Source organism: Cyclopterus lumpus, chromosome 15 (genome assembly GCF_009769545.1).
Source record: "Cyclopterus lumpus isolate fCycLum1 chromosome 15, fCycLum1.pri, whole genome shotgun sequence".
Lineage (NCBI taxonomy): Eukaryota > Metazoa > Chordata > Actinopteri > Perciformes > Cyclopteridae > Cyclopterus > Cyclopterus lumpus.
This window is the reverse complement of record NC_046980.1, coordinates 23491272-23510073: the sequence shown is the minus strand read 5'-3', so window position 1 is coordinate 23510073 and position 18802 is coordinate 23491272. Positions and strand designations below refer to the sequence as shown.

At 50.3% G+C, this 18802-nt stretch overlaps 1 protein-coding gene across 5 annotated transcripts in view; it reads right to left on the bottom strand.

Annotated features, from left to right (window-relative positions):
- Nucleotides 1-18802, bottom strand: part of gbf1 (golgi brefeldin A resistant guanine nucleotide exchange factor 1) — a 76875-nt gene that overhangs the window by 16410 nt on the left and 41663 nt on the right. For all 5 annotated transcript variants that reach the window (XM_034551442.1, XM_034551443.1, XM_034551444.1 and 2 more), the window contains exons 5-19: nucleotides 15934-16052; nucleotides 14974-15082; nucleotides 14716-14776; nucleotides 7182-7236; nucleotides 5227-5374; nucleotides 4821-5029; nucleotides 4514-4682; nucleotides 3675-3886; nucleotides 3160-3258; nucleotides 2869-3063; nucleotides 2130-2319; nucleotides 1851-1988; nucleotides 1675-1763; nucleotides 1397-1599; nucleotides 1123-1246 (exon numbers count right to left, since the gene is read on the bottom strand). In XM_034551442.1, the coding sequence (XP_034407333.1) occupies nucleotides 1123-1246; nucleotides 1397-1599; nucleotides 1675-1763; nucleotides 1851-1988; nucleotides 2130-2319; nucleotides 2869-3063; nucleotides 3160-3258; nucleotides 3675-3886; nucleotides 4514-4682; nucleotides 4821-5029; nucleotides 5227-5374; nucleotides 7182-7236; nucleotides 14716-14776; nucleotides 14974-15082; nucleotides 15934-16052 (2120 nt within the window). The remainder of the gene's footprint in view (nucleotides 1-1122; nucleotides 1247-1396; nucleotides 1600-1674; nucleotides 1764-1850; nucleotides 1989-2129; nucleotides 2320-2868; nucleotides 3064-3159; nucleotides 3259-3674; nucleotides 3887-4513; nucleotides 4683-4820; nucleotides 5030-5226; nucleotides 5375-7181; nucleotides 7237-14715; nucleotides 14777-14973; nucleotides 15083-15933; nucleotides 16053-18802) is intronic.

The window sequence follows — 18802 nt, the reverse complement described above, 5'->3', positions numbered from 1 at the left end:
GTCACATGACTCCTTCTGCTATTTGTAGAAGTGAAACGTTCCCTCTGGAGATGGCTCGCCCTTGTGTAAATGTGTGTGTCTGTGTTAACACGCGTGTCGTCCTCCCACTTTAACCTGCAGGGTCAATCACGTGTCACCTTTACAGTCCATTTGTAAACTCGGCGTTTGGATTCCTGAACACGTGATAATGGATATAGGAGCAGCGGCTTCCTCTGAAGCTGGCCACCCATCCGTGACACACACACACACACTCACGGGTTGTTGTTGGTTCACATCCCTGCAACACAACACTGAATGCAAAGACCCTGTGTCCCTCACTGAATGTGATCAGGGCTCCTTCCACACCAATGCTCTGAAAAGACCATTACATAACCATTCTTTTTAGGTAGAAGAGCTGGACTCAAAGTCCTGGAACTTGAGTCCACATCTGAGTGCGTACGTCACAAGTCAACGCAGACCAGGGCCCGTTGGCTGGAGGTCGTTTCTCTCGTCTTGTGGGTCACCCGTCATGTCAAGATTAGTTTGATTTGGCTCTTGCAAGTGTGTCACAACCCTTTAGTCCATAAAGCTCCAGTTTTGTATACAAGTCGGGTCTAATGTAATCCAATCCATTATCGGCCCCGCCAGGCATAAGCCTCATGTGTGTTGTTGTTTTTGGACGGTGTGCTCGGCTAACGGCTAACGGCTAACGGCTAACGGAACTACCCGTGCACACGCTGCTGGACTCCTCCCCCACTCTGACAGCTTGGTGAGTTTCACTTTGTGATTGCATTACACTACAAGTCAGTGTGACAGGTGGCAGTCTGACCCGGACTTATAATGAGGACATGGGGTGATGTCACTGGCTTTACTTACACACTAACTTACACACATGTGAAGAAGAAGACAGCGCTGATGAAATACATTGAGTTTCAGTTGGTTCATGTCTTTAAAATTAAATGGAGCGTATGGATTAGTTATAGCTCACCAATACAAACGCAACGAACACGGTTTGACTGTTTATGAACAAGTTGAGTTCACCTTTGTAGTTCAAATGTGACTCGAGTCAGAAGCAGTCACGTCCACAGCTGTGGGAAGTTGTACGAACGTGCCGAGAGACGGCGATAAAGAAATGCTCCTTACATGCCAGTTGTCTGTGAAGGTTTCCAGGAGTCTCTGGATGACAGGAGCCTCTCCGGGGAGTCTGAAGGCCTCCAGGTAGAGCCGCAGGGCCTCATCGATACGAAGCCCCTGGAAGGTGAACGTGCTGCAGATAGATCCCCAATATCAACACCTAACATCTTCACGAACACGCCGATGCGTCATAGAAACCGAAACCTCCACACCCTTAAAACCAGATTGTAAAATCACACTTAAGGTAAATATACGGGCAATAACCGCTGGAGTTTCACCGTACTTGACAAAGCTGTCCAGGAGCTCCATGTTCTTGCGGTCGCTGACGTACTCGCCGATCATCTTTTTGTCCAGTCGGGGGTTTTCTCTGAGCCACTGGGCCACCTGGTCGTTGTCCAGAGGGCTGCTGAGGAGACCTTTCTCCTGCAGGAACTGGATTCCCTTCTTGGACTTCTGGTTGAACTGCTCTGTGCCAGTGATCAGCAGCTGGAGAGGTGGAGTAATAATTATATATAATTGGTGCTTGATATGTAATCCTACAACCAATCAACGCAAACTCACCTTTTTCTTGGTTCTAATGTCCACCAACTCTTGGGAATCAGGTAAACATGACGAGAAACGTTGAGGCTTCTTCGGGGCTCTCTTCTCCGCTGGACGGGAAACAATGAACATTTGAATCAGCTTCCATCTCAATGCTTTAGGGAGACGTCAAAGTAAAACTGTCCAGAAGATCTCACCAGAGTCATTCTCCCCTTGATCCTGTCTGCCCAGTCTCATCTTCTCCGCCATCAGGTGGCCACTGGTTGGTGGACACACTGGTGCATTCTCAGCTGGTGGAAGACTCAGATCACTGGTGCTGCCCAGTCTGTTAGGATCTGGAGACGAAAACAACAAAAAACACCGTCGACACGATCTGACATTCGTGTTGTTGTTTTCTTGTTTTGGTCCCAACGATGGCGTAGTAATCCTTAGTGTTGGTAGTAAACAGTACAGTGGTGTGTGCGTGGGCGTGTTACCAGCTGTCGCGTCCGTCCCGTTGGTGGTGGAAGCTTCTGCCTCCGCCAGCAGGGTGTCCGACTGGTCTTGCTGAGTGCTGTTGAGCACCTTGGCCTGGCAGTGGGCTTCAGTGCTGTCGATCACGGTGAGCAGAGCCTCCAGTGACAGCAGGTGGGTGGTGTAGAGCTGCCCCGACACTGGGAACGCATTCTGATGGCAACACATTGTGGCATTCACCAAATTCAATTACATTTGTCATACTGGTAAAAAGAAAAAAAGTTATTTTTCTACAGGTCTGATGGTGCTGACTGAAAAAATAAAACACACTGAAAGGCTCAAACAATCCACTGCTACAAGCTGATTCCAGATCAGAGTTTGGATTCAGCTTGTAAAGTGATGTTGTTCTCCTTTAAATTAATAATTATTTTAACAGAGGTAAAACAAATCTTGTATTCAAACGTGCACTTTTTTGTCCTTAAAGAGACTAAAAACAGAGACATTCAGACATTGGGCCGGACAGTCAAGCTGTTATATGACAGTGTGTAACAAGTGTCACGCTCTACAGCAGGACAGACAGGATGTTCTAGATCAGTGGTGAAGAACACACACGTTTAAAATGACAGAAGATAAAGTGGACAGCAAAAAACCCACACATGTTGCTTCATTCCTTGTACTAAAACATGTACTTTCACATTCTTCTGTACAACAAAGAACACATGAAGTGGTAAGATGCTAAAAGGGATCTCATGTGGATGTCACCTTGGACAGCAGCTTGGTGAGGTCCTCAAACAGATTGGAGAAGTAGAAGTCACAGTCGTAGTTGATGTACAGCTCAGTGACGAAGCTGGGAATCCTCCACAGCTGGACCAGGGCCTCCAGAGCCATCTCCTTCATCTCAAAGGGCATCTTGATGTTCTCTGACGTGATGATGTCTATCAGCTTCTTCAGGTACATCTGTCAGTTCGGCACACGCATGGCGATGAGGATTAGTGGCTTTTACCATTTATATGGAGTGCAGTCAACTGGCAGATCAACGAGTTACACGTGTACCTCGAGCTGAAACTTCAGGTGCACCCTCAGGCTTTCAAAGAGCAAGAAGCAAACTCGTATGGAGGAAGTGTAGAGGTTCATCCGGTCCACGCTCAGCAACTGCAACACACACAATTATCAGAAAAGATACATTCAACTATTAATATGGAAAATCGGTCTTTGGGTTTTGCTCTTGATGCCAGATGAAGCGTTCGCTGTTCCTACTTTGACTTGAAAGACCGAAGGCAAACAAGCAACCGGCGTATTGTTTGACTGGAGACATGACACACACCATCATATCGTGGTAGAAATAGTAGGCATGAATCCAAGGTAGACAGAAATGTGCAAAAGATCATGAATTGTAACTTATATCTGCTTTGGATTCCAACAAAGCAGATATAAGTAAGTATATATATATATATATATATATATTTATACATCCAAACGCTTTCAGAACAAAAGAAAGGTCTTTCTCACTAATGCAGAGAAACTATTACCAATTAGTAAAAGCCAACACAGGAACATTCGTTCCTCACCTGGAAGAGATGTCTGCAGAGCTCGTCTTTGACCAGTCCGAGCAGTGACTGGTAGTTCGTGATGTGCGCTGACTCGAGCGCCACAGTGAGCAGCTGCAGGCCCATGTGCATCATGGCATCAGTGTTGTGGCGGTCCTGTGGGTTGGTGAGTGAGATCAGGAAGCGGAACAGCTCCCTCAGACACGGAAGGCCATAAGGGATGAGGGACGCTCCTACAGGAGACCAGGGGAGGACAGAGGTTAGGAAAGGACTGAGGCTACGGCCACACTACGGAAAATCCATTTTAAAACGCATATCTTTTGCTACGTTTACATTTAGCCACACGACTCCAGAGTTTGAACCCCCCACAAACGGAGAGGTTACCGATGCCGGGTTAGTTTGTGTTGCTGACCTTCTGGTCTACACTAGCAGTTGTTGTGCAGTTAGATTTCAAATTATAATTCTGCCGACATGCGGAGGAACAGCTGTTGTTGGAGCGATTAGCAAGCATCAGCCACACGGAGCAGACGTCTGAAGTCACGCTCTGAGGCTCTGAGGCTCTGAGGCTTTGAGGCTTTGAGGCTCTGAGGAGGGCAAAGGACGGAGAACTTTCCTTTTCTTATTAATGTTTATTTTGTTCTGTACAAGTATTGTGAAGTTCACACAGAGAGTGAAAGGAAACCCATTAGTGTGGATGTAATCTGTAAACATAATGTTCTCAGTGTGTAAAGAACACACCATTATTCTACAAAGGGGCGCTCTCAAAGTCCACTTGTCTGCACCGATTCTTGTAAACTGTATCAAGAGTGCCACCTTCTCACGCGAGGAAACAGTGGAATACAATCCCTCAGCATCCCTACCGTCTCTCTGTGTGGACGGTGTGAAGCGCACACCTCTGGGATTGACATAGTCTATGTCGTGGATGGAGCTGCTGTCTGACTGCTCTGTCACGGAGTCTTTGTCCTCCAGAACCTCCGGGATGGACTCCACCGAGGCCGACTGAGCCGGACCAGCCTGCCTGTCCGCAGACTACATGCAAATGGAAACATACAAGTTACAAGTCACATATCAGCTCCAAAGAAATGGTAGAGGATCTCATTAGAGCTACTTGAATACACACGTGCTGAAAATATATTCGCTAAATAAGTACAATGTTTTGATCCCTACATGTGCATCCGGAGAGCCGGGCTCAGACCCAGGAAGTGCGGTAGCAGAGTTACACTGTTCCAGGTCAGAAAGGTCTTCCCTGGAGGTGGCTTTGGAACAGGTGTCCAGACCACTGTCTGTGGTTGTGGGGCTGGAGGTGGACGAAGCCGCGCTGTCTGAAGCCAGTAGGCTGGAGGTGGACGAGCCTGGCTCAATGAACGGGACGCCACCTGACGGGGAAAGAGATGCGTAACATAATGGGTTCTCACCATTCTCCCCTTCGTCCATCATGCAAACAGAAAGGTCCACCACAGATTCCTTACAAGACCATTCTCCATGAAAAAGGGGCGCGTCATCCTTGTCGACGCCTGACCCCACCAGGACTTTTAAAAGAAGAGAACAAGCGACTGTAGGTGGAGTCTCTCACCTGAAAGGTTGTTGTTGCTCAGGGTGCCGGACTGGGTTGAGTCCATCTGACCGGAGGGACTTCGGACCATGTGGCGAGGCGGCCTCGGTGAGCGTTTCTGCTTCTTCCATTTGGATGACTCGCTCATCCCACCGGCGCGCATCTTCAACTAGAGGAAACAGAGCGGATCACTGAGTGGGGCTTCTCCAAACCCGCTGCACGGCTGGACCAGCATTACAGATGAAGGCCGTGACCAGAGAGGACGCTTTCTTTGTAGAAGATAAGAGAGCAGCTGTGAGCTTAAAGGCATTGGAGTACAACCGTGTTTCCTAAACACAAAGGTGTTTTCTCCCAAACTGTGTGGTTTCAAAAGAGGACGTCCTATTCGATCGTGGCCTAAAACCAGCCCAGCTTCAGCTGTGGGTCATTTCAGAATAAATAAAACAGCACTGTATGTTCATGCACACGATTACTGAAGAAGAGCCACTGCTACTCCTCTCTGATGGTGTGATGTGCCGTTTGTAAAGGTTCTGTTTCAGTGCTGCTGTTCATTTATTCAATTAATTCACCGTTCCACTCTTTGATATCCGCTCCACTAAAAACAAACAGGAAACACTACTGAGACATGCTGAGAAGCTACATGGGCAGCATGATACACAGTGTGCACGAGGGTGTAAACCGACAACTACATAGTAAATAACACTACTCAAGTAATGTAAGCATTCACAAGCACAGCCTATGTTAACTTGATAAAGACTCATCTACATCAGTGCTCCTCAATAACATAGGAGAACCTCTTAAATGCAGCACATTGTTCCTTCTAGCCAAGTTAAGAGGTGGGAGGTTAGTGCGGTGTGTAAAGAAGGACAGGGGAAGGTTACAGGGAGCAGATTGTCCAGCCCAAATACTGAAAGGCATCTTCCTTACCTGCACTCGTTTGTTTTTCCACAAGATATTGTAAGCCTCAGAAGAGAAGGGGAGCGAGCAGGTGCCCGTAATTAGTGATGGGTAACATGTCAGCAGTGGGACAAACACACAACACACCGGGACACACACTGTGCATGGTGGGGGGGGGGGGGGGGGTCTAACCACTAGAGAGTGGGCAGCTAGCTGACACACCGGGGGACACACTGTGCATGGTGGGGGGGGGTCTAACCACTAGAGAGTGGGCAGCTAGCTGACACACCGGGGGACACACTGTGCATGGTGGGGGGGGGTCTAACCACTAGAGAGTGGGCAGCTAGCTGACACACCGGGGGACACACTGTGCATGGTGGGGGGGGGGGTCTAACCACTAGAGAGTGGGCAGCCAGCTGACACACCGGGGGACACACTGTGCATGGTGGGGGGGGGTCTAACCACTAGAGAGTGGGCAGCCAGCTGACGAGCAGTGCGAGTGGACGGACAGACAGACCATGCAAAAAGCAAAAAATTGCTGGTTGCTCCAGCTCGATATTCAGGTCAGATGTAAACTCGACATGTAGAACAGCAACACGACGACAGACATTCAAACAAAACCATACAATGAAGACAGTTGAGTTGGGGTGTATTTATACCATAGGTAGCGTGTTTTCAGTGTCAAAAAGCAATAGTGGAAAATAAAGCCCTGCTTAGGACTGACCCATTCACTACATCGGAGGGGGGGGGGGAAGACGTGCTGTGCTACTCAAACTAAAAGTTCCCAAACCAAGACTGAAGTGAAAGGACAGAAACGTGATTAGAGGGAGCTGCATTGTTATTGAGAAGAGACCACACTGTTGAATCAATCATGATCAGTTTACCAACGATGTGCCAGCAACAGTGTGGCTGATCTTGGTATTTATTTAAGGGGCGCTACAATATATAATCAATAACTGGATTTCACAGCAAACGGACAGAAACCTTAAAAGTGGCACGATGACAATGAGCAAAAATTGGGAAAGGGCACAGAAATAGCGAGCCGGTCAAATAAACATTCGACATTTCAATCCTTTTACCTTCTTCATGTTGGCACCCACAAAGCTCTTGGCCTCCTCTTTGAACTGTGGAAGTCTGGAAGAAAATCAAAGACAATGAAAACACTTCTAAAATAATTCTATTGTCCAAGTTCTGTGGTGTAAAAGCTCTGTGGTGGTGTAGACGCTCTGTGGTGTAGACGCTCTGTGGTGGTGTAGACGCTCTGTGGTGGTTGTGGACGCTCTGTGGTGGTGTGGACGCTCTGTGGTGTAGACGCTCTGTGGTGTAGACGCTCTGTGGTGGTGTGGACGCTCTGTGGTGGTTGTGGACGCTCTGTGGTGGTGTAGACGCTCTGTGGTGTAGACGCTCTGTGGTGTAGACGCTCTGTGGTGGTGTGGACGCTCTGTGGTGGTTGTGGACGCTCTGTGGTGGTGTGGACGCTCTGTAGTGTAGACGCTCTGTGGTGTAGACGCTCTGTGGTGTAGACGCTCTGTGGTGTAGACGCTCTGTGGTGGTGTGGACGCTCTGTGGTGGTTGTGGACGCTCTGTGGTGGTGTGGACGCTCTGTAGTGTAGACGCTCTGTAGTGTAGACGCTCTGTGGTGTAGACGCTCTGTGGTGTAGACGCTCTGTGGTGTAGACGCTCTGTGGTGTAGACGCTCTGTGGTGGTGTAGACGCTCTGTGGTGTAAAAGCTCTGTGGTGGTGTGGACGCTCTGTGGTGTAGACGCTCTGTGGTGGTGTAGACACTCTGTGGTGGTGTAGACGCTCTGTGGTGGTGTAGACGCTCTGTGGTGGTGTAGACGCTCTGTGGTGTAGACGCTCTGTGGTGTAGACGCTCTGTGGTGGTGTGGACGCTCTGTGGTGGTGTAGACGCTCTGTGGTGGTGTGGACGCTCTGTGGTGGTGTAGACGCTCTGTGGTGGTGTAAAAGCTCTGTGGTGGTGTAGACGCTCTGTGGTGTAGACGCTCTGTGGTGGTGTGGACGCTCTGTGGTGGTGTAGACGCTCTGTGGTGGTGTAGACGCTCTGTGGTGGTGTAGACGCTCTGTGGTGGTGTAGACGCTCTGTGGTGGTGTAGACGCTCTGTGGTGTAGACGCTCTGTGGTGGTGTGGACGCTCTGTGGTGGTGTGGACGCTCTGTGGTGTAGACGCTCTGTGGTGTAGACGCTCTGTGGTGTAGACGCTCTGTGGTGTAGACGCTCTGTGGTGTGGACGCTCTGTGGTGGTGTGGACGCTCTGTGGTGGTGTGGAAGCTCTGTGGTGGTGTAGACGCTCTGTGGTGTAGACGATCTGTGGTGTAGACGCTCTGTGGTGTAGACGATCTGTGGTGTAGACGCTCTGTGGTGGTTGTGGACGCTCTGTGGTGGTGTAGACGCTCTGTGGTGTAGACGCTCTGTGGTGTAGACGATCTGTGGTGTAGACGCTCTGTGGTGGTGTAGACGCTCTGTGGTGGTGTGAACGCTCTGTGGTGGTGTAGACGCTCTGTGGTGGTGTAGACGCTCTGTGGTGGTGTGGACGCTCTGTGGTGGTGTGAACGCTCTGTGGTGGTGTGAACGCTCTGTGGTGGTGTGGACGCTCTGTGGTGGTGTGGACGCTCTGTGGTGGTGTGGACGCTCTGTGGTGGTGTGGACGCTCTGTGGTGGTGTGGACGCTCTGTGGTGGTGTAGACGCTCTGTGGTGTAGACGCTCTGTGGTGGTGTAGACGCTCTGTGGTGGTGTAGACGCTCTGTGGTGGTGTAGACGCTCTGTGGTGGTTGTGGACGCTCTGTGGTGGTCTAGACGCTCTGTGGTGTAGACGCTCTGTGGTGGTGTAGACGCTTTGTGGTGGTGTGGACGCTCTGTGGTGGTGTGGACGCTCTGTGGTGGTCTAGACGCTCTGTGGTGTAGACGCTCTGTGGTGGTGTAGACGCTCTGTGGTGCTGTGGACGCTCTGTGGTGGTGTGGACGCTCTGTGGTGGTGTGGACGCTCTGTGGTGGTGTGGACGCTCTGTGGTGTAGACGCTCTGTGGTGCTGTGGACGCTCTGTGGTGGTGTGGACGCTCTGTGGTGGTGTGGACGCTCTGTGGTGTAGACGCTCTGTGGTGGTGTAGACGCTCTGTGGTGGTGTAGACGCTCTGTGGTGGTGTAGACGCTCTGTGGTGTAGACGCTCTGTGGTGTAGACGCTCTGTGGTGTAGACGCTCTGTGGTGGTGTGGACGCTCTGTGGTGGTGTGGACGCTCTGTGGTGGTGTGGACGCTCTGTGGTGTAGACGCTCTGTGGTGTAGACGCTCTGTGGTGTAGACGCTCTGTGGTGTGGACGCTCTGTGGTGTAGACGCTCTGTGGTGTAGACGATCTGTGGTGTAGACGCTCTGTGGTGGTGTAGACGCTCTGTGGTGGTGTGAACGCTCTGTGGTGGTGTAGACGCTCTGTGGTGGTGTAGACGCTCTGTGGTGGTGTGGACGCTCTGTGGTGGTGTGAACGCTCTGTGGTGGTGTAGACGCTCTGTGGTGGTGTGGACGCTCTGTGGTGGTGTGGACGCTCTGTGGTGGTGTGGACGCTCTGTGGTGGTGTGGACGCTCTGTGGTGTAGACGCTCTGTGGTGGTGTAGACGCTCTGTGGTGGTGTAGATGCTCTGTGGTGGTGTAGACGCTCTGTGGTGGTGTAGACGCTCTGTGGTGGTGTAGACGCTCTGTGGTGGTGTAGACGCTCCGTGGTGGTTGTGGACGCTCTGTGGTGGTCTAGACGCTCTGTGGTGTAGACGCTCTGTGGTGGTGTAGACGCTTTGTGGTGGTGTGGACGCTCTGTGGTGCTGTGGACGCTCTGTGGTGGTGTGGACGCTCTGTGGTGGTGTGGACGCTCTGTGGTGTAGACGCTCTGTGGTGATGTGAACGCTCTGTGGTGGTGTGGACGCTCTGTGGTGGTGTGGACGCTCTGTGGTGGTGTAGACGCTCTGTGGTGTAGACGCTCTGTGGTGGTGTGAACGCTCTGTGGTGGTGTATACGCTCTGTGGTGGTGTAGACGCTCTGTGGTGTAAAAGCTCTGTGGTGGTGTAGACGCTCTGTGGTGTAGACGCTCTGTGGTGGTGTAGACGCTCTGTGGTGTAAAAGCTCTGTGGTGGTGTGGACGCTCTGTGGTGTAGACGCTCTGTGGTGGTGTAGACGCTCTGTGGTGTAAAAGCTCTGTGGTGGTGTGGACGCTCTGTGGTGTAGACCCTCTGTGGTGGTGTAGACGCTCTGTGGTGGTGTAGACGCTCTGTGGTGTAGACGCTCTGTGGTGTAGACGCTCTGTGGTGTAGACTCTCTGTGGTGGTGTGGACGCTCTGTGGTGTAGACGCTCTGTGGTGTAGACGCTCTGTGGTGGTGTGGACGCTCTGTGGTGGTGTGGACGCTCTGTGGTGGTGTGGACGCTCTGTGGTGTAGACGCTCTGTGGTGTAGACGCTCTGTGGTGTAGACGCTCTGTGGTGTAGACGCTCTGTGGTGTGGACGCTCTGTGGTGTGGACGCTCTGTGGTGGTGTGGACGCTCTGTGGTGTAGACGCTCTGTGGTGTGGACGCTCTGTGGTGTGGACGCTCTGTGGTGGTGTGGACGCTCTGTGGTGTGGACGCTCTGTGGTGGTGTGGACGCTCTGTGGTGGTGTGGACGCTCTGTGGTGGTGTGGACGCTCTGTGGTGGTGTGGACGCTCTGTGGTGTGGACGCTCTGTGGTGTGGACGCTCTGTGGTGTGGACGCTCTGTGGTGGTGTGGACGCTCTGTGGTGGTGTGGACGCTCTGTGGTGGTGTGGACGCTCTGTGGTGTAGACGCTCTGTGGTGTAGACGCTCTGTGGTGTGGACGCTCTATGGTGTGGACGCTCTGTGGTGTAGACGCTCTGTGGTGTGGACGCTCTATGGTGTGGACGCTCTATGGTGTAGACGCTCTGTGGTGTAGACGCTCTGTGGTGTAGACGCTCTGTGGTGGTGTGGACGCTCTGTGGTGGTGTAGACGCTCTGTGGTGTGGACGCTCTGTGGTGTGGACGCTCTGTGGTGTAGACGCTCTGTGGTGTGGACGCTCTGTGGTGGTGTGGACGCTCTGTGGTGTGGACGCTCTGTGGTGGTGTGGACGCTCTGTGGTGTGGACGCTCTGTGGTGTAGACGCTCTGTGGTGGTGTGGACGCTCTGTGGTGTAGACGCTCTGTGGTGGTGTGGACGCTCTGTGGTGGTGTAGACGCTCTGTGGTGTGGACGCTCTGTGGTGGTGTAGACGCTCTGTGGTGTGGACGCTCTGTGGTGTAGACGCTCTGTGGTGGTGTGGACGCTCTGTGGTGGTGTGGACGCTCTGTGGTGGTGTGGACGCTCTGTGGTGTAGACGCTCTGTGGTGTAGACGCTCTGTGGTGTAGACGCTCTGTGGTGGTGTGGACGCTCTGTGGTGTAGACGCTCTGTGGTGGTGTGGACGCTCTGTGGTGGTGTAGACGCTCTGTGGTGTGGACGCTCTGTGGTGGTGTAGACGCTCTGTGGTGTGGACGCTCTGTGGTGTAGACGCTCTGTGGTGGTGTGGACGCTCTGTGGTGGTGTGGACGCTCTGTGGTGGTGTGGACGCTCTGTGGTGTAGACGCTCTGTGGTGTAGACGCTCTGTGGTGTAGACGCTCTGTGGTGGTGTGGACGCTCTGTGGTGTAGACGCTCTGTGGTGGTGTGGACGCTCTGTGGTGGTGTAGACGCTCTGTGGTGTGGACGCTCTGTGGTGGTGTAGACGCTCTGTGGTGTGGACGCTCTGTGGTGTGGACGCTCTGTGGTGTGGACGCTCTGTGGTGTGGACGCTCTGTGGTGTGGACGCTCTATGGTGTAGACGCTCTGTGGTGTAGACGCTCTGTGGTGTGGACGCTCTGTGGTGTGGACGCTCTGTGGTGTGGACGCTCTATGGTGTAGACGCTCTGTGGTGCTGTGGTGTGAAGTGTGTGAAGTAGTGTGTGAGGCTCAGCTCTTACAGGTTACCAACATGTGTTTCCATGCCAGTGGAAGCTTGGGACACATGTTAGCAGCTGGTTCCTTCACTGTGTTGTTGCTGAGGTCTCAGCATCAGCTGCTGAGGTGATAGTTGACGTCTAATGCTCCACACCTCTGGATATCAGAGATCACATCACAGCCCATTCTTCATGCCCTTTGGGTTATTTTGTATCTGACCACATGTAACGTGACCATGTGTCGCTGACTCTCTGTGACCTTGGAATGACCTACGTATTTGCAACAGCTGTACGTTGTACATTGAATTTAAGAGACGTGGCTGCTGACCAATCAGGGAGAGATCAACTATGAGAAACCGTATGTTTCCATGACTCAGCGCCAGCAGGGCCGTCACGATGATTAACCAACCATTTTAACGAGGAGGCGTTTGGTCCATTAAAGCAAAGAAAATAGTGACAACTGCTCATCATAAGAGATTCCATCCGACATGGTGAACCAGTGGATTATCATAACTGGTTTCAGTTCTAGAAGACACTAAATCTCTAACTCTACTGCTTTAATATAGAATCTTGTTTTTATTCTATCAATTAGAGTAGATTAGCCTTCACGGTTCCCCCGACTCAATGGATGTGCACTACTGAATTGCCAGAGTACCCTTTAATGCGTTTTGTTTCTCCTTCTTTTTTATAACCCCAAACAGAAGAAACAATACAAAAGGAATGTCGAACGTGAGCTAAGCCGAGAGGCTGAAGAGCCAATATCACGGTGGGAATCATTTTAAACCTGAGCCATAAATAAACTATCCAGCATTTGATGAGCAATGCTGACTGCTGTTCACTAGAAAGAGAGTGTGTGTGTGTGTGTGTGTGTACCACCACTAGGTTTCTGTGGACACTAAAGCTTTGCTGGAAAATGAGATGTCACCGCCAGTCTCACACACACACACACACACACACAAAAGAATGGGGCAGCCCCCCTCCTGACATTAACTCAGCGTTAATAGAGAGTTGTCTTGCGAGCGCGGTTATTGGATGATCTGTGGGTCCAACAGATTAACATGCCTAATACTATCAGCAGGCAATCTAAGACTGCTTCTGAGGAGCTGGAGAGGGGGGGGGGGGACCCCCTCACATCTCTATTATCCAGGGTCTGTGGACAAGTGGGGGGCTGGGGGTTGAACATGAGCAAAATTAGATGTGGTGTGAGTGTGTGCGTGGGCGTGTGTGTGTGCGTGATCAGAAGGTTGTAATAAAAAAGCTCAAACTAACTCTACATCTCCTGCTCGTGTGCAGCGGTTTACGGCTCGCTCTTAAAACTCTTGTGAGAAGAAACGCTAACGAGGTGCCGTACAAGAGTCCCGCAAGTAAATTAAAAAAAAAATGTTTGGAGGGCGTGTCGGTGGCGACAAGCTTGGCAAAAAGTCCTGCGTCAAACATCCTGTTGGAGACACACAGGCCTTCAGAAGGGGGACGACTCCAGAACGTCAACCCGAGCTCCATTTGTTTTGCAGGTTTGCTCCGTCACATTCAAATGAGCAGAAAGAGGTTTTTTTACTTGCTTGATGTCTGGACTCACTGGGAAAGCTAATTATGTGTGTGTGTGTGTGTGTGTGTGTGTGTGTGTGTGTGTGTGTGTATATATATATATATATGTGTGTGTGTGTGTGTGTGTGTGTGTGTGTGTGTGTGTGTCTTTATGGGGCTGGGAGCGTCATCTATATGCAGATCGTGTGCGGTGCAGCTCAATTGGCTCATCCCCTCGTCTGTGACTGAATGTGACTCGCACTCTGATGCCTCTGGACGGGGGGGGTTGTGGGGGGGCTTTTATGCTAAATGGCAAAGCAGAAATCATGTTATGGCATTAGTAAATCGGTGGCCCGTTGACCCTGTGCACGATGCATGATGAAATTCATGAGCTTGAAGGTGAATAATGAGGCCTGAGAGACGGATGTATGCTGAAAACCAACAACCTCTAATCCAGAGGAGCTGGAGGAGTTCTTCTTCTTCTGGGGTTTAAAATGCTCTCTCTACACCCAATGTCCAATTCTAGTGATATTTTAGATTTTAACATGGCACAAATCACAATTACCGCGTCGACAACCAGTCGAGTCCCAGTTTACAACATATCCGTCCAAATGTCATGACTATCATTTTACGCTGCTAGACGTTTGTGTGAAATTGTCGTAATTAGCATGTTTAGCAATGAGTGAGCTGGTGAATGAGAGACAAAGAAAGGTCTGAAACAAAACATGCATTTTCTCCTGATTTGTTTGTCTGAAAAATGGCCTTTTAACATCAGACTGTTAGGAAGATATGTGGCTCGGGAGAAATATCTTAAGGAGCGAAGGGTTCTAATGTGTATTCACGCTGACTTTGCATTAATAGAGACCCCCGTGACAGAGGTACAGGAAGCTGGCTGTCTGTCTCCCATCTGAACCGCCTCTGATGGAAGTGGATATGAGGTCACAGTGACCTTTGACCTCCAAATCAGTCCATGTGAACGGTTGTGCCCAGTCCGGATTGACAACCCAAAAACATGATGCAAACACAACGTACTGTTAACATACCGAGTCCGAACCACTTCAGCAGGGTACACATTATGGTATGGCTGAACAAACTGCACCCATCTCCATCCACCACTGTCCCATTCAGTTACCTGGAGAACAGGAGCTGCACCATGTCCACCAGTGTGTGTTCAGCTGACTTCCTGAGGAGCTCTGCAAACAGAAGAGAAACATTAGAGAAGGGGGTCCAGCAGAGACTCACGAGTCTGAGCCAGCTAGAGCTAGGGGGGGTACGGTATCAGTATTTTAAATTAAATAACTGAATAAAATAGACAAGTCTGAACATCATTTTGTAAAACAATCCAAAAATCAGCTTCCGAGTCTTTCTAGAAATGACTATCATCTCTCACCACTGAGGCGCATCTCGAAGCAGATCCTGAAGCAGGACTGCATGATCTCACAAACGGACTCGTTGGTCAGGTGGGCTCCAACCGGGGTCAGCAGCAGAGTCCTCAGGACCTGAAACAAAGTGGAATATGGCTGTCAATCAGCTTCATCTAACACGTCATTATGGAGAACTAATACGCGGGAATTGGCCAGTGGACTCGTACTACTAATAATTGCTCTGTTACATGCATATTTCTTTAAAAAGGAGCTTAAACAAGGTTCTGGGCTTTACTCTGAACACAAAGCGGTGCTTTCTTTTATTGAAGGAAAAAGAGTCAAGGAATGACATTTATTTTGGAATAGTCAAATGTAGCTTTTTTTATTTCTATCCAAATAATGATCGATTCAGCATAGTAATAATCCTTTTGTAATAAATCGGTTCAATCAAAATACCTACAGGGGACACATTTATGTTGATAAGCGATGATAAAGTGCATTCTGCTCGTCACCTTTATAGGATATAATATGTGTATAATAACCTGAAACTAGGAAGCGTTGTACTTCCGTTAGCTCAGAATGAGCCCTTCATGTCTCCGTGGGGAGCCGGTCCTCTACACTGAGTCCACCGGGTTGCACCTCCATGTTTCTACGGTAGCCCAGAGCGGACAAACCAAACACGATGAGCCTTTTGTGCTTGTATGTCCCCTGAAGGCCACCGTAGTTCTCTACAGGGAGGTGGTGAGCAGAGAGCGACTCGGTCAGATGCAATCTGCCACCTCACCACTAGAGGCAGCTCCATCTGACAGACGGCTGCTTTACAGCTGCTGTTCTCATCTTAAAAACACCCATCGATGTCAACGTATGCTGAATAGTTACACGTTCATTTGTCAGAGTCCAGGAATGACAATAAATGAGACCTTCACTGTGCTGGAGGAACAACATGAACCCGACAGGTCTGAGGCTACTGCTCGTACGCGCTTTACCTGGAGGATCTTCATCAGGACCACTTCATCGCTGGCCGGGTCCGTTCCCACGAACCGAGCGTGTGTGACGGCGTCGGCCATGTTCTCAATGGCCTCTGCTGCGGCTTCATGGTCGGCGTCTGCAAACAGAGACGGAGACGCGGTTGAAAGAGGGAGGTCACCGTCGGAGGCTCCGAGGCTTGCACTCATTTATTCATCCATCTTTAGATAATGTTTTGTTAAACAACAGTTCATACAGTTAAAGAAAGGTATACAGACATTGACATGGCGTGTATGAAACAGATGTTATCATTTCAATGTCAATGATTATTATAATACAGTTGATCGCAAGTAAATGTTAACGTGAATAATAAAACTATTAGTATTATTTATAAATGTGTTATTCTCCACTGTTTTCATATTATATTATTTAGTGATGAACATGGAGTGGGGGGTCCTCCCCTCTCATGCTGGTCTCATCCTGGTACCCCAGACCAGTATGACTGAGTCAACACCACGTTGGTATTTTTCTTGTTTTCTGTTGATTTCGGGCACCAGAACATGGTGTCGACCCAATTCAACCTCCAACAAGCTGTTTAGGGTCGAGCTCACACTTATGGGGCCGGTGTCTTCTTCAGCCCATTGACGAGCACGAGGGAGGTTCTAACTCTGCACTAAGCAAACGAAACAACAACAGAACATTACGACTCACAGCTGAGATGCTGTAACCTTTCTCTGATTTGTCATCTGCTGACATTCTATATCCAGATGCACCATGAGACCGGGAGAATAAATCAGCAGATCAAATGACAAGAAATGAACCATGCAGCCGTAAATGAACTTTTGGCAGAGCAGCTGTTGTGGATGGAATTAGATGGTATCTTATAAAGTGTTCAGTGAGCACATGTTGACAGGTCAGCACGCTCTTAGAGCAGAGAAGAGTTTCAACGTGAGGTCATTCTGTGTGTTCAATGGGCCAATGGGATTCTTCCATGTGATTTTGTATTCTTGCAGAAAATAATCTCTGGAGCAAATAATACGTTTTATGATATTTACAGGTTTTGGTTCAAAAAGATAATCTTCACTGGCCAAACCAAACGTTTCAGCCATCGAGCCAGAAACACGTCGCCCAGAGAACCGGACTCAAGTATTGATGGTATAAAAGTGAGAAATGATTTCTAAACTTGGAGTCTCTTTTTCCCCTGCTGGCCGCTCCAGGTAACGGCACCATCACGTGCATCAGAACCGTGTTTCTCAGTGTTTGGCGGTTCTGCTCCGTCAGGGTCCTCTTTTGAACAGCTCTGAACGGTCACGTGCACGGTGCACGTGGAGCTCATTTGGAGCCTTGTTGGCGCTACCTGTGGTGCACATGTTGGGAACAACCCACTCCGAGTGTGTGCATTGAACTTGTGAATGAATATGTGCACTTTTGGCCATTGGAACCGCCGGGTGCCAGATATGAGGGGAATCGGGATGCGTCACCATTCCAGCCGTAATGTAAACCTAGACTGTGCTTGTTAGTAAACTCAGCAACCAAGAACACAGCTCCGACGGCTCGACACATAAACACAAGTCCACAATGTCCTTCAGACCCTGGGATCTAATGACCAGATGTGGCCTTTTGTTGGGGGGCAGGCTGGGACAAATTGGCTGTCAGAGCAACAGCAGCCAGTGTTTTTGAAACCCGAGCGGCCGGCCAGCTCTCTGCCTGGAGCCGGCCTGTTTTCCTTTCCCATCGCCCTCAGGAGCGGCGATTCATTAACTAATAAGCACAGGGGGCGAGCGAGAGAGAGAGCGAGGGAAGGAAAGAACAATGCGGCCGGTCAGCGGGAAGATGAGCAGCTTAAAGTGAGACAGCGTGTGATTGCTAGCGGACGCGAGAGCGACGGCGTCACTACTTTGGGAAACGGCGTCGCCGGCGTCGGGGACATTTGGGTGATTGGCAGCTGTTGCGACGCCCCGACGTGCAGACAGCGCATCGGTCGGCGGTTAACGGCTCAGAACTCGTCGGTGGGGGCCGTTGAGACCGAGCGATGCCGACATCCCTCCAGAGGCGAGGGCGACAACAAGCGTGGAAGCTGTGCTGAAATCAGCCGATGTCCAGACGCAGAAACTGGAGCCACGGGGGGACCCGGCAGAATGTCAGAAGTGATATAAAACACTAATCCTCCTCTTGGCACACAGTCGATACGAGCGGCGTCCAAAAGGAAGGGTTGGGGGGGCATTGTTAAAATAACACTGCGGAAAGGAGAGGCTCAATACGAGAGTGTGTGTGTGTGTGTGTGCCTGAGGGTATGTGGGCAAAGTCAACAGGGGTTTGAACCAGCTGCCACATAAAGCAGTTTAAGTACCATCAAACTCTGGTCACAAGCATTCAACGTGAGGGCGAGCACAACGAGTGGCTGCTTTCTGAGGACGACACACAAAAAGCTCTCAGGCTGCACTCTGCGTGAGGGCCGACGCATCTTTAGAAAGCAAACAAAGCCTGTTCCATGGCCGGAGGAGAGCGCGGGTTTGTTCACCTGCTCCTTTTCTGAATAGCAAGAGATCAGCTTTCAGCCAGGCGCTCCTCTTTAGTGAACGGACGTGTTTTAAGGAGTTTGTTGTGTTCCGCGTTCCCCAGAGAACACGGACAGACGTCATCTGGTGGATGAGTTTGGTTCCCTGGGACAAATCTGCATAACGAGAACATTTAACAGAACATCGGCGGAACGATAAAGCTCAACGGCGCCGGTTAAGGAAGTGGAATTCCCAATTATTCACTTCACTGATGTAAAGAATCCTCTTCGATGTGCACGGGATCATAAAACACGTCACGGCGAGGTCCGCCAATCAGAGACGTCGCTGTGACACTTTAGGATTGTGGGTAGTGTCGTACTTTTCCATAACA